This window comes from Marmota flaviventris, chromosome 1 (genome assembly GCF_047511675.1).
Source record: "Marmota flaviventris isolate mMarFla1 chromosome 1, mMarFla1.hap1, whole genome shotgun sequence".
Taxonomy (NCBI): Eukaryota; Metazoa; Chordata; class Mammalia; order Rodentia; family Sciuridae; genus Marmota; species Marmota flaviventris.
The window spans coordinates 149,076,554-149,090,215 of NC_092498.1; the positions used below are offsets into that span (position 1 = coordinate 149,076,554).

General features: G+C 42.9%; 1 protein-coding gene and 1 non-coding gene across 5 annotated transcripts in view; one reads left to right on the forward strand and one right to left on the reverse strand.

The window, feature by feature from the left end:
• Sart3 (spliceosome associated factor 3, U4/U6 recycling protein) overlaps positions 1-13,662 on the forward strand; it is a 38,800-nt gene that overhangs the window by 3,798 nt on the left and 21,340 nt on the right. For 3 of the 4 annotated variants that reach the window (XM_027923193.3, XM_027923196.3, XM_027923195.3), the window contains 4 exons: positions 3,847-3,973; positions 5,455-5,559; positions 11,025-11,209; positions 12,486-12,591. In XM_027923193.3, coding sequence (XP_027778994.1) covers positions 3,847-3,973; positions 5,455-5,559; positions 11,025-11,209; positions 12,486-12,591 — 523 coding nt within the window. The remainder of the gene's footprint in view (positions 1-3,846; positions 3,974-5,454; positions 5,560-11,024; positions 11,210-12,485; positions 12,592-13,662) is intronic. The other variant, XM_027923194.3, reaches the window with a different exon arrangement.
• Trnaa-ggc (transfer RNA alanine (anticodon GGC)) lies at positions 7,796-7,868 on the reverse strand. The gene has a single exon. It is a non-coding gene; the product is annotated as a tRNA-Ala (tRNA).

The following is a 13,662-nucleotide window of genomic DNA, read 5'->3' on the forward strand; positions in this document are numbered from 1 at the left end:
TTATTTGCATTGTGTTGAATTTATGGATTATTTACCGTAAGTTGCTATATTGATTCTTGAATCCAGGAATGGTGTATAACTTCATTTATCTAGGTCTTTATAATGGTATTTTTCAATAAGATCTAAAAACATTTCTCAGTATGGATCTCAGACATCTCTCATTAGATGTAGAACTAGGTGCTTTGTAATACGCTAGACTACTTCAAATTATATTTTAAAACTTGCTGGTTTATACGAGTGTGATTGATTATTTTATTGTAGTAGAAAACAAACATTTTAAAAGGTGCAATTTGATTGTGTTAAATATATTCATGTTGTAAAACAGATTTCCAGAGCTTTTTCATCTTACAGATCTCTAGCCCAATACTCATTAAGCAGCTACGCCCTCTTTCCCTCCCTCCGATACTGGGAACACCACCCTGTCCTGTTTCTATGAGTTTGGCTTCATTAGACAGTCACATAAGTGGGATCAGACATATTTGTCTTTATGTGTAATTGATTTTTATACATTGCTCTCAATGTCACAGTGCTAATCATATTTATAATTTCGAATGGTTTATTCGTAGATAAACTTTAGTTTATTCTTCAGTCATGTTATGTATAATTCTTATCCTTTTCTCTCTTGTGATTAATTTTTCTTCATCCTTTGTTTGAGCCTCAGACCTCTAGCTAGAGTTGAATAAAAGGTGATACTGGTATCTTTGTTGTTTTTAAAAGAATTTCTTCTAATGTTTCTTCATTAGTTATGTTTATTGTAGATTTTTGTAAATATTTTGACAGATTAAGGAGGTGCTTTTCTGTTTCTGGTTTGTCATTTAAACATTTTAATCATGAATGGGCATTTTTATCAAATGCCTTTTTTGCATTGAGATCATCATATTTTTTCTGTCAAACCTGCTAGCATGGAAGTCACAGTGGTTGCCTCTCATGCAGAACCACTTTGCCATTTCAAGAGTGTTATGCAGACAGAATCAGAGCAGCGGTGACCTTTGGGATTAGCTTTTTTCACCCAGCAGGATTCCCTCCTGTTCCCTCTATGACTGAGGATGTTCCAGGACACAGATGGACCACAGCCGGCTCAACAGCCACCTTTGAAAGACGCCCAGTTGTTTCTGGTTTGGATTTTTTTTAACTATATATATTTTTAGTTTTTTTTAGTTGTCATGGCACAGTACCTTTTATTTTATTTTGTTTGTGTGCGGGTGTTGGTGTGAACGTGCTTTTTATTTCCCTGGGGAAATAGCCAAGCGTGTGCTTGGAGTTGTCCTTTGAGTTTCACAGGAGCTGCTAAACCCTTTGCCTGTTTTATTTTACAAGCAGTGTGTGAGGTTATGAGCAGGTTTTTTGTCGTATTCGCTGGCATTTGGTGTTATCCCTGTGTATTAGCCACTTTCGCGGCTGCCTTGCTTGGTGGCTGTGCTGTCGTGCCCTGGCGCTCGGCGTGCTTATTTGCTCTCTGCACGGCCTCTTTGGTGAAATGCTGTTTTGCCTGTTTTCTAATTGGAATGCTAAAAGTTTGTTTCTAAACTGTTGAGTTCAGAGTTACAGCTATAGATATTCTTAGTTCATTTGCAGCTATTTCCCTTCTGTAGCTCGTCTTCTCCTCTTCTTAAGGATGCCTTTTTACAGAGGAGAAGTTTTAATTTTGAAGAGGGCCAGTTTATCATTATGCGTTTGACGTCAAGTCTAGGAACTCTGCTGTAGGTCAGAAGGTTTTCTTCTGTATTCTTTTTGCAGATTTTATAATTTTATGTTTTCCAATTTAAATCCATGGGAGTGAATGTAAATGTTTTTAAAATTTCTACATGTTCCTCATTTTAGGTGTATTTATATGTTGCTTGATGGTGTGGAGTTCTTGAGTCTTCCTGCTGATTTTCTGTCTGGTAGTTGCTGGAGGGGTGTTGAAAAGTCCTCAGATGAAATTGTGGCTGTGTCTCCTCTTTGGGCTGCACCAGTTTTGACTTCTTGTATTTTAAGTTGTTGGTGTTTGGTACATACACATTTAGGATTGGTGTCTCTTCCTGGTAGCTTGATAGAAAACTATGTTGTTCCTTTTATCATTATGTACTGTCCCTTTTTGTCTCTATTTTTTTTGGGGGGAGGGGTCCGAAGTATTTTTTTCCCTAATGGTACTGGGGATTAAACCCAAGGGTGCTCTACTGCTGAGCTCCATCCCCAGAACTTTTTGAGAAAGGGTCTCACTAAGTTGCTGAGGCTGGCCCCAGACATGGACATCTTCCTGCCTCAGCCTCTTGAGTCCTTGGGAATTCAGGCATGTACCATGGCATCTGATCATTTTCTGCCCTTTAATTAATGTGTATGGATGATTGGTTTATTGATATGCTAGCTCTAAAACCTACTTTTAAAATTTTCTGTTTGCTTCTTCTGGGTCTCATTCTTGTTTCTTTTCTTCCTGTGGGTTATAGGAATGTTCTTAGAATACCATATTGATTCAGTTACAGTGATTTTGATGTGTTTGGTGGTTTTCTCAGTGGTTGCTTGGGTGTTCCGACTGCCTGGTATAGTGTGGACTTTGGTGTGGTGTGGGAGTCACCCCTCCTCCTGTGTCTGTCACTTACTAACTAGTTAATTTGTCTCCTCCTCACGTACCATTCACAAGACTCCAGGGAGGACCCAGACACCTTTGTGCTCTCTCCTGTTTCTGTTCCTCCTCCCCTTCTGGGCTCCAGGTTCCTTCTTTTCCCATTTCCTTCCTGTTTGAAGACACTCATTGGCTGCTCTTTAAGGTTAGGTCTGCTAAAAAGTTTGTTTACGTCTTTCCTTTGTCTCTGATGTATGCTAGCTTTAAAAAGTTTTGTTTAAACTTTTGAAAAGTTTCAAATGTGAAAATAGATCTTCACGTACCTGTCACTCGAACCTGTCACTCGGCTTCAGCAGATAGCAGCTTTTTGGACAAACCCAGTCCTGGTGTGTGGGAACTGGCTGCTCAAGGCGGGAGGGGCCGGGATGCTGAAGAAAGAGCCACACAGATCCAGGGTTGAATCAAGTGCGGTTTATTGGGGACTTATGGACAGAAGGGTTTCTTGGTAGTTGGATCCCTGTACCCCAAGGCAGGAGGAAGGTGTTTATATGCTAAGCCAGATAAAGGTGGTTGGTGGCCAACCCGAGTGTACTTGGCCTCTCACAAACTATTAACATATCTGATATGAGTTGAGAAACAGGCCAGGCGTAAATGGCTGGCACAGTATGCTTGCCCTCTGCCTTAACGTCTTTGTCTGCTAGGGTTGGGGGGGCAAAATGACCAAGGTGGATCTCCACACCAGCCTCTTGTCATTCTTATTTCTTTAACAGGAATTTTCATCTTTTTTTTGTTGTTGTTTAGTAAAATAAAAGAGACCTTATAATGCAGTTGGCATGTGCTAAATTGCCTTTTTAAATCCCCAGAAGAGGCTTCTGAGCTAAAATCTAACAGTGTACCCATTTTATAGATGAGGAAATGGAGGCTTAGGGAAGTTAATTACTTGCCTAAGGATACACACTTTTGTTTGTTTCATTAGAATGTCTCCTTTATCTCAGCAAGAACCCTAGTGTCTTACTTTTTAAAAAAAGTTTTTAGTTGTAGATGGACACTGACCTTTTTTCTGTTAATTTATTTTTATGTGGTGCTGAGGATGGAACCAGAGCCTCCCACATGCCAGACGAGCGCTCTCACTGAGCCCAGCCCCGGTCTTCTCAGAATGGGAGGGCTGTGTTGGTTACAGAAGTGCCTCCTGTTTTGTCCTGTCTTCTGAGGGCACGTGTATTTGGCTTCAGGTACCCATGTGGAGACAAGCTTTTGTCCTGAGGGGAGCACTTTGAGTTTCAGCTGGTCACTTTTCCTTCTAGCTGTCCATCAACGTGTATGACTACAACTGCCACGTGGACCTCATCAGGCTGCTGCGCCTGGAGGGGGAACTTACCAAAGTGAGGGTGGCCCGCGAGAAGATGAGCGAGATCTTTCCCCTGACTGAAGGTAGGCTGCTGTGGGGGGGGGAGGGGGCTGCTCTGGAGCAGGGAGAGCCGGGGACTGCTGTGAGTGCTGAAAGTGGGACGTGCTCCTCACAGGAAGCTTAGCACTATCGCACAGTGAACGGAAGAAAGCCCGCCCTCAGGGTCGGCTAGTTTGGGCTGGTTGTCTTGTAGTTTTTGTAAAACATGGTGTGATCACACACTGCAGATTCACATTTTGAATCTCGATTTATTTATCCCAATATTGTGATACAATTTTTCTATGTGATTGAACTTTACCCTGGTCTCTTTCCCATTCCAGTATGTATGTGTTTAACCTATTCTCTAAGAACCAGAAATTATAAATGTAATTCAGCTTTTATAGTTTTTCATGCAAATGTGTCATACTTAGCTGTTCACTGTAGTTGTGGGTGTAGGTGATTTCTGCATATTTGTTTATTAGAAACATGGTTGCGCTGAGCCACTTTGGAGTTAACTCTTCATGAACATTCATAAGTGCTCATTTGGGCAGAAGTCAGAAAGCCCTGGCCCAAGATCTAGCTCTGTCCCTGTCTTCCTGTTGCAGTGTAACTGTTGGGTGTGGATGCCCAGAGGCCTTCCTTATGAGATCTGAGCAAATCACTTGAACAACCTCGCACTCAGTTTAAGTCTCCCTTTACTTGCAGTAGAGGGAGGGTAGCAGTAGTTTCCATCTTGCAGCATGTAACACAAGATGAGCCAGTCTGTGTTCACCACTTAACCCATGGTCGTACATCACTAGGTAGTGCCATTATTATTAATGTTACTGTCACCTACTTTATAGGATTGAGATGAGGATTGAATGAGAAAATACATATGTGTGTGTATATGTGTGTGTGTGTGTGTTTTGCAAAATACAAATGCCCAACAGGTATGGGCAGTTATGATTTTTTTGAGGGGGGCAGGGACCAAGGATTGAACTCAGGGGCACTGACCCCTGAGCCACATCCCCAGTCCTATTTGTATTTTATTTAGAGACAGGGTCTCACTGAGTTGCCTAGCACCTTGCTGTTACTGAGGCTGACTTTGAACTCACTCCTCTTGCCTCAGCCTCCCGAGCCACTGGGATTGTAGGCATGCGCCACTGCACAACCAGTTATGACTTTGATGAGTATCTTATTTGAAAGAATAAAACCGGTGTGCTTGGTTCAGCTTTTAAGAATTGAATTTCTGGCTGTGTGCCCTAACCCTAACCCTAACCCTAACCCTAATCCCTGCAATTTAGGAAGCTGAGGTAGAAAGATTGCAAATTTGAGGGCAGCCTGGGCAACTTAAGTAGACCCTGTCTCAAAATAAAACATAAATAAAAAGTTCAAAAACTTTATTTTTTTTTTTTTTAAAGAATTGAACGTCTGTGAAGTGGTTCAGGTTGTGTAATTAAAGTGGATAAGATGTTTGTCCCTGAATAAAGTCCCCTCCCAGCCGTCCTTGGTGGAGGTGGTAACGCGGCGCTGTGTTGTCTTCTAGAACTCTGGTTGGAGTGGCTGCATGACGAGATCAGCATGGCCCTGGACGGCCTGGACCGCGAGCACGTCTATGAGCTCTTTGAGAAAGCTGTGAAGGACTACATCTGTGAGTTCCCGGGCTCTGTCGTTTGTCCTGGGTTGTGTCATGACACGTTGCTACCCGGGAAGGAGACACTGTCTAGCAAGGAGAAGATCCCAGTTCAGTTTTCCTTGTCCCTGTCTTCGGTGTTCAGATGAGGATATTTGGTTTCAAAACAAGGGCAGAAGAAATGTTTATAGTAGAGTAAATAAGCTTAACACTCAGCGTTTATCTGCAGGGTTGTCTTTTACACATCAAGTAGCTTTTCAGAGGTTTTGGACAAAACACCTTTTTAAAAAATGTTAAAACATTAAAAAATCTTTTTGGAGTGAATATAGATTCATAGGAAGTTGCATCATAGAGACGGCCTGTGCGGGCACTCCATCTGATTTCCCCAATAATCTCATATCTACAGCGCTGACCCAAAACCAGGAAATTTGACTTTGGTACAATGTGTGTGTAGTTCTGTCATATTTCATCATGTGTCCAGGTACAGAGTCATTCCGTCTTCACAGAGACTCTTGATTTCTTTCTTTTTTTTTTAGGTAACATTTTTTTTTTGGACTCTTGATTTCTTTATCCCAGTACTATGACAAATTTTTCTATATAATTAAACTTTACCCGGGTCTCTGTTTCCCATTCCAATATGTATATGTTTAACCCATTTGCTAAAGATGGGTGGACATTTTAGCAGAAGCCTTTCTCTCTCTGAGAGCTTATACCCTCCCTTATTTATTTTATAATTGTCTTTGGTATTTGACGTGCATGTGTTAAGGACCACATCAGACAGTGTTTGGACAAAATGCATTTAAAAAGCATTTAAAGGTGCTGGGTGGTGGCTCAGTGGTGGAGTGCTTGCCTAGCATGTGTGAGGCACTGGGTTCAATTCTCAGCACTGCATATAAATAAATAAGTAAGTAAAATAAAGGCCCATCAACAACTAAATATGTATATATATATATAAAAGCATTTAAAAATAGTCCCTCTTTTAATTAAAAATCCTTCTTCCTATTCTGATTATTCTGCCTCGCTCCTGTGGGCATCCCCCCTGTGAGAAGCAGTGATAGAAATAGACTGCCCTGGGCTGGAGATTTTTTTTTAACAAACCTAGAAGAATCTATAATTTTCTACTTTTTATCATCTTATGAAAATAGTGGGTACCTCCTGAATATAAAGTCATACTAAATGTGCTTTTAGAAGTTGTCCTTGAGCCTCTGCCTCCAGGTTGCCCACAGGTCCTCTTAGACTCCCTGGTAGAATGCATGTTTGATGTGCCCATGTTCCCTGTGGCCTTGTCCCCTCTCTCTGGATGTCTCAGAGTCGCCGTTAACAGCACTGCTTGTCTTTCTCTGCAGTCGATGGCCCTCTCCAGACTCTGATGGTTGTCGGTCCCTCGTGATTTGGCAGTTGTCGCTGCTGTCAGACCTTCCCTGTCACTCAGTGCTGATAGCCGTGTGCCTTCCTTTCCGCCACCGCATTCAGACCTGTTGTGGGCCAGGAAGCCAGATACATAAGCCTCTTAGATTATGCCTCATAAGTAATTTTATTTTATTTCTTTCTTTCCATATTCTTTATTTGTGCATTATGGTCATACATGATGATGGGATTTGTTATCTATTCGAACAGGCACACAGTGTCATTGGCCAATGTCACTCCCCCACACTTCCCCTTTCCCTCTCTGAAGTGATTTTAGATGAGACCCTGAGGCGTCCTGTCATTTTCAGGAGCTTTGTACATGGAAATTGTGTCAGTTGCTTTAAATATTCAGAAGCCACTTTTGCGTGCTTCTTAGTTTTCAGCTGTTTGAGACATTCAAAGATGTCAGACGTGGACCTCCAGATCTTGGTGTGTGCTCAGTAGTGATTTTCAGGCTGCTGAGAGGGCTGTCTGGGCCCTGGAGAGGATATGGCTATGGCCCTTTGGCCCTTTAAAGGTTTTGAAAATCGGGTTCTTTGATCTTTGGAGGAGTCTCAGGCAGAGGCTACGTGGCTATTTTGGGGCCTGGAATCTAGTGATTTTTTTTTTTTTCTTTTTTTGCTAGTGATTTTTTTTTTTTTTTTTTTTGCCTTACATCATTGTATCATTAGGTTTTCTAAGTTTAAAATACTATTAATTTGGGGCTAGAGCTTTGACTCAGTGGTTGAGTGCTTACTTAGCATGGTAATGCACTGGGTTCAGACCTCAGCATCACATAAAAAAAATAAAATAAAAGTATTGTGTCCATCTACAACTAAAACAAATATTTTAGTTTTTTTCCTTTTTCTGGTGGTGCTGGGGATTGAACCCAGAACCTTTTGCATGCCAGGCAAGCACTCTACCAACTCAGCTACATCTCCAGCCCTAAAACAAATATTTAAAAAAATATTATTAATTCAGGAATGAGGCAAGGATATCACTTGTCACCAGCTCTCTTTTCAGCATTATACTGGGAGTCCACTAATGCAAGATAAGACCTGGAAGTGAAAGGGTACAGATTGGAAAGGAAGAAGTGAATAATCTTTGTTTTCAGATGACAAGATGTTAAAAATCCAAAAGAACTGACAAAAAAACCCCTCTAGGAACATTTGTTCTAAAGCAATTGTGGAAGGGCTGTAGGCTGCAAGGCCAGTATGCAAAAATCAGTTGCTTTTCATGTACTAGCAATGGAATTTGAAGTTAAAAATGTATTAACATTTACATTAGCATCCGCAAAACAAAATACTTAAGTATGAGGCTAACGGATTTGTAGAAGTTCTATAGGAGGAAGATTTAAAACCAAAGAACCGAATAAATGAAGAGAAATCCCTTCTCAACGAGAGGAAGGCTGAGTGTTGTCCTGTCCTTTGTTCCCAGTGGGCTACAGAGATGCAGCGCAAACCCAGGGAATCCCAGCAGTTGATTTTGTGAACATTGATGTACTGATTCTAAAGTTTTTATCAAGAGACAAAAGGCCCAGAATGGCCAACAGCCAGGGGAAGGACAAAGTTGAAAGACTGACACTACTCTACTTGAAGACTTTCCATGATTCTGTGGTAATCAAGAAAGTGTGGAATTGCCAAAATAATAGGCCAATAGATCAGTGGAATAGTATACAGAGTTCAGAAAGAGATCCACATAAATATAGTCAGCTGATCTTTGCCAGGAGCAATGGTAATACAGTGGAGAAAGATAGTTCTGTTCTTATTGGTTCATGTTAGTTGTGCATACATTAGGATTCATTTTGACTTAAATGCATGGAATATAATTGGTTCATATTCAGTTCCCAGAACCTACCCTCCTGCCTCCCTTCCCTTGTTTCCTTTCCACTACTGAAGAAGAGAGTTCTTTCAACAAGTGGTCCTAGAACAACTGGACGCCACATGGTCTAAATGAATCTAGACATAGCTCTTAGACCCTCATAAAACTTAACTCAAGATGAATCACACGCTTCAGTGTAAAAGCATGAAATTATAAAACTCCTAAAAATGGGGCTGGGGATGTGGCTCAACCGGTAGTGCACTCGCCTGGCATGCGTGCGACCCGGGTTCGATCCTCAGCACCACATACAAACAAAGATGTTGTATCCGCCAATAACTAAAAAAAAATAAATATTAAAAAAAAAAAGAAAAAAAAATAAAACTCCTAAAAAGATAACTTGGAAAATATGACCCAAGATGACGTTGGATTTGGTGACAGCTTTTTAGAGTCAACACAAGAGTCATGATCCACAAAAGAAAGAATCGATAAACTGGATCTTGTTCAGATTAAGCATTTTTGCTCTGTGAAAGATATTGTCAAGAAAGTAAAAAGAGAGGCCACAGACTGGGGAAAATATTAGTAAACACATACCTGATAATGACTGTTATTCAAAATATAAAAGAACTCTGAAAATTTAACAATAAGAAAACTAATAACTTGATTTAAAAAGTGGTCCAAGGATCTTAATTGATTCCTCTGCAGAGAAGATACATTTTTGAGCACTTGAAAAGACTCTCGACATTATGACAACAGGAAATGCAGATTCAAACAGCACGAGCCCACTGTGCTCCTGTTAGAAGGGCCAGGAACACTGGCAGCAGCAAATGCTGCTTTGGTTTATTGCTGGTGAAAAATGCAAAATGATATGGCCATTGGGAGGGTGGTGGGGCTAAACATATTCTGGTCCATCCAGCCTGGTGCTCCTTGGTGTGCGCTCGGAGGAGTTGAAAACTTCAGTCCATAAGAGCTGCCGCATGGATGGATATAGCAGCTTTATTCATAACTGCCAAAGCTTCAAAACAACCACGATGTCCTTAAGGGGTGGGCTGGTAACAGCCGGGTATGTCCAGGTACTGACGCACTGTGCAGTCCTCCGAAGAAATGAGCTGTGCAGCCATAGAAGGATGTGGAGGAGACCGAAGTGCAGCTTACTAAGTGGAGAAGCCAGTTGGAAGGCTCCATCCTATGAGTCCAACTAGGTGACATTCTGGAAAAGGCAGAACCACGGGGACAGTAAAAAGATGTGGGGTGAGGGAGAGGGAGAGGGAGAGGGAAGGATTCGTGAGATCAGTGGAACTGCGCTGGGTGATGTCGCAGTGGGAGACACGGGTCTTCAGAACATTTGTCCCAACCCACAGAGTGGACGACGGCAGGAGTGGACCTGATGCAAACGGGGGCCTGAGTGACAATGACGTTTCCGTATGGGGTCCTCCGTGGTAGCGGGTGCACCTCTGCCTCAGATCTGGCAGCTGGCTCACTTCCGTTTTGGTTCTGTAGCCCGTGGGCATCTCTGCTGGTGAGCGAGAGCGGGGCAGCTAACAGGCTTTGGCCGCGTTGTTTGGAATAGGTCTCCCAGTGAAGCAACAGCCTCGGGCACATGTAGTGATCGTCAAATTGGCTTCTACATCCTTTAGCATTTTTATTTTAAAGTTAGTGGATAGGCCTCTGAAATTATTTCAGGTCCCTAAAAAGTGACCTAATAGGCAAAGTGTGTAGTACAAGCAGTGATGCATTCATGCAGTTTTAATTTGTCTGTCTGGTCTTAAAGGTACACGAGTGGGGATAAAGAAGGGTCAACAAGAAAGTGGAAAAACAAAACAAAACAGGGCGACCAAGTTGTTTTGTTTCAACACCATTAAGAAGGAGACTTAAAATAGAGATTTCTAGTAATAGGATTAGTGCTTTTAATTTTAGTCTTTCACTTTAAACTAGAAGACTTAGGAATTCTTAGGGTTCAAAAGTTGAAAATTCTAGGCTTTGAAATTTTTCTTAAGACTGAGTGGGCTTCGTAACTATTTTCATTGAAATCCATTTCCATGTTCTTTCAGTTTTAATAAATAAATGTTGTAAGCACAATCAAACTGCACAGTACCACTCTGCATGTCCTGTTTATAAAGTAAATTTTTAATGATTGTACTTAGAAATATATTTTAAAATAGTTGATGGTGGCCCTTTTTTGTGTTTTGCATGAATGAGGACACATTTCTTTTGTTATGCGTCAGTTTTGATATTGGGTATTGTACGTCTGGAGCTAATTGAACACTTCTCATTTTTAGGTCCTAACATTTGGCTGGAGTATGGTCAGTACTCCGTTGGTGGGATCGGTCAGAAAGGTGGCCTTGAGAAGGTCCGCTCTGTGTTTGAAAGGGCTCTCTCATCTGTCGGTTTGCACATGACCAAAGGACTGGCCATCTGGGAGGCCTACCGAGAGTTTGAAAGTGCCATTGTGGAAGCTGCTCGGGTGAGTGTCCAGGTCTCCAAGGCCCATGCTTCTCTCTTAATGGTCAGGGGTGGTCTTTCTGAGTCTTGTAAGTATCATTTTGAGACAAGGGTTCAGGATAAGTCTTACAGTAAACATAGTTAACAAAGTAGTCCTTGCTAATCTGTTTGTGGATGGACAATAAAATAAATAAAATTGGTAGTATTTGTGGAATAGCAAGAATGGTTTATTTGACTTAAAAGCAGATGGCTACTATTTTTTTTCTGATATTTTAAAACACTGCTTTAGTTACAGGTGAATGCAAGAACAGCATAGCATTTCACTAGGGAAAATGTTGGGGAGGGAGGTTTGACCTCATACTCCATAATAATTCATTTTTTAAGATTATGATTTATGGAATTCTATAGCTGAGTCCCCTCTGTGCTGCATGTGCAATGCACAGTTGTCAGTGATGCATTGTGGGGCCCCTGACAGGCCGTGGTAGGTTGAGCATCCCTTATTCAAAAATTTGAAATCTGAAAAATGCTTCAAAATTTGTCACAAGTTGAAATTCCACACCTACTGTCATGTGATGCTGGGTCACAGTCAGGTGCACTGAAAATCTTGTATAAAATTTCCCTCAGACTGTGTGTATAAAGTGTCTGTGAACACACAGGCCCCCCACCCCCAGGCTAACTCGCTGTGTATGTGCAGATATTCTAAAAACTAAAAGAGTCCAGACTCAGCGCCCCGTCCCCTCAGCACGCATGGCCCAACAGCCGCAGGGGCTTCTGGGTTATTCCCCGCTTCAGAGGCTGGCGTGGTGCCTTCGCCTTACCCGCGTGACGCTTGCGACTCTAGGGTCAGACTTGCTCCCTGCAGGACTGTGCTCCCACTGTGCCCCGAACATCCTTGCCACTGTCCTTTATTGAAGTGGAAGTCTCTGAGCCTGCAGTGCGCCCCAGGGCCCCTTCTCTGGGATCTGCCTCATTGCCCCGTCTCTGACGGCAGGGCCCCCTCACAGGTCTCATCAAGCAGGCCCCGTAACTCGGTGGCCCTCGTTGTGCTTTGCTCTTAAGAGACTGAAGCACTGTGGCCATTTGGATGCGTTTCTTCCATTATTCTTGGCTCTTCCTGTCGCAGACCCTTACAGGCAGGGGTGGCGTTTACTTTTGGGCACCCCCGGGCATTTGCTCGGATGCCATCTGTGTAAGAGGAGGTAGAAAAGTTTTTCTAACTTGAACCGAAAAGTTGATGAGATGTTTTTTGAAGTAGAAAGAACCAAAGTGTGCCATTTACTACTAATTTGCTTCTTTAGCCCATGGCTGGCTTCCTTTCCCCTTTTGACCGGGAACAAACCTTTGATTCACAGCTTGAGAAAGTCCACAGTCTTTTCCGGCGACAGCTGGCGATCCCCCTCTACGGTAAGAGAAACGGCTCACAGCCCGCTGTGCTTTAAAATGCTTCCTCTGACTGTCCTGAGCTAGACCTTCTCTGTCCTGTGCGGAGCTGGGCCTGGGGTTCTCATCCTTACTGGACAGTGTCACCCTGGATGAGGTCCTTAGTAAAACCTGTGTTGAGTTGGAATGCCCAGGAGGGTCGTCCGAGTCCGAAGGACTGGCAGCTGGCCCCTCCGACCCGTGGAGTTCTCCTCCCTACTTCAGCATGTGGTTGGGAAGGGGAGATGGTCTCTGAAAAGAATAGGAAGACAGACACCTGCATTTCCTGGAGAGACTATTGAATAAAAATTTTGTTAAAAGCATTTTCTTTTCATGAGTAGCCTCATGGGCACCCGGGGGGGGGGGGCGGTCATTCCTCTGTGGAGGCGCTTTGGTTCAGAAGTACAGTTGGCTGGCTAGACTCAGGTTTGAATTTAAGAGTCTCCCTTTTGGCTGAATACGTTTTGGTGAGGTGAGCCTTTGGCACTAGAACTCTGAGCAGGGGCAGCACTGGAGGACTTTCCAGTGTGGGAAGCGTTTGGCACTGTCCTCTCATCTGTCCCCAGCGCATGGTTACACACTCGGAGCCTCTGGGCAGCTCTGCTTGAGCCCAGCTGTATTCGCCTTTGAACTTCACGGTTTATTTGGACTGTATTGAACGTACTAGAAGGAGGCTGTCTAATTGGGTGACATGCGGCAGAGGTCAGAACTGAACTGGTTTGTAGCTTTCATCTCGCACACCACTGGGAGACAGCCTGGCTTAGTGATTAGAGTGTGAACTTGGACCTGACTGTCCTGTTCAAAGCCTTGTTCTGCTGTTACCTGTGGAGAAGTCACTTAACTTTCTGCTTCAGTTTCTCCATTTGCAAAATGAGGATTATGATAGCGCCCGCCTTGTAGAGTTGCGAGTGCTGATGGGGGATGGATGTGTGGTGTTAGAATCAGCCCTGACGCCCTAGGTAAGTGTCGCCCACAGCTTCAGTGACTGATGAGTTGACTGGTAGAGTTGTCTGGCATGTCACTTTGACACAGATTCTAAGGCCAAACTGGGCTCAG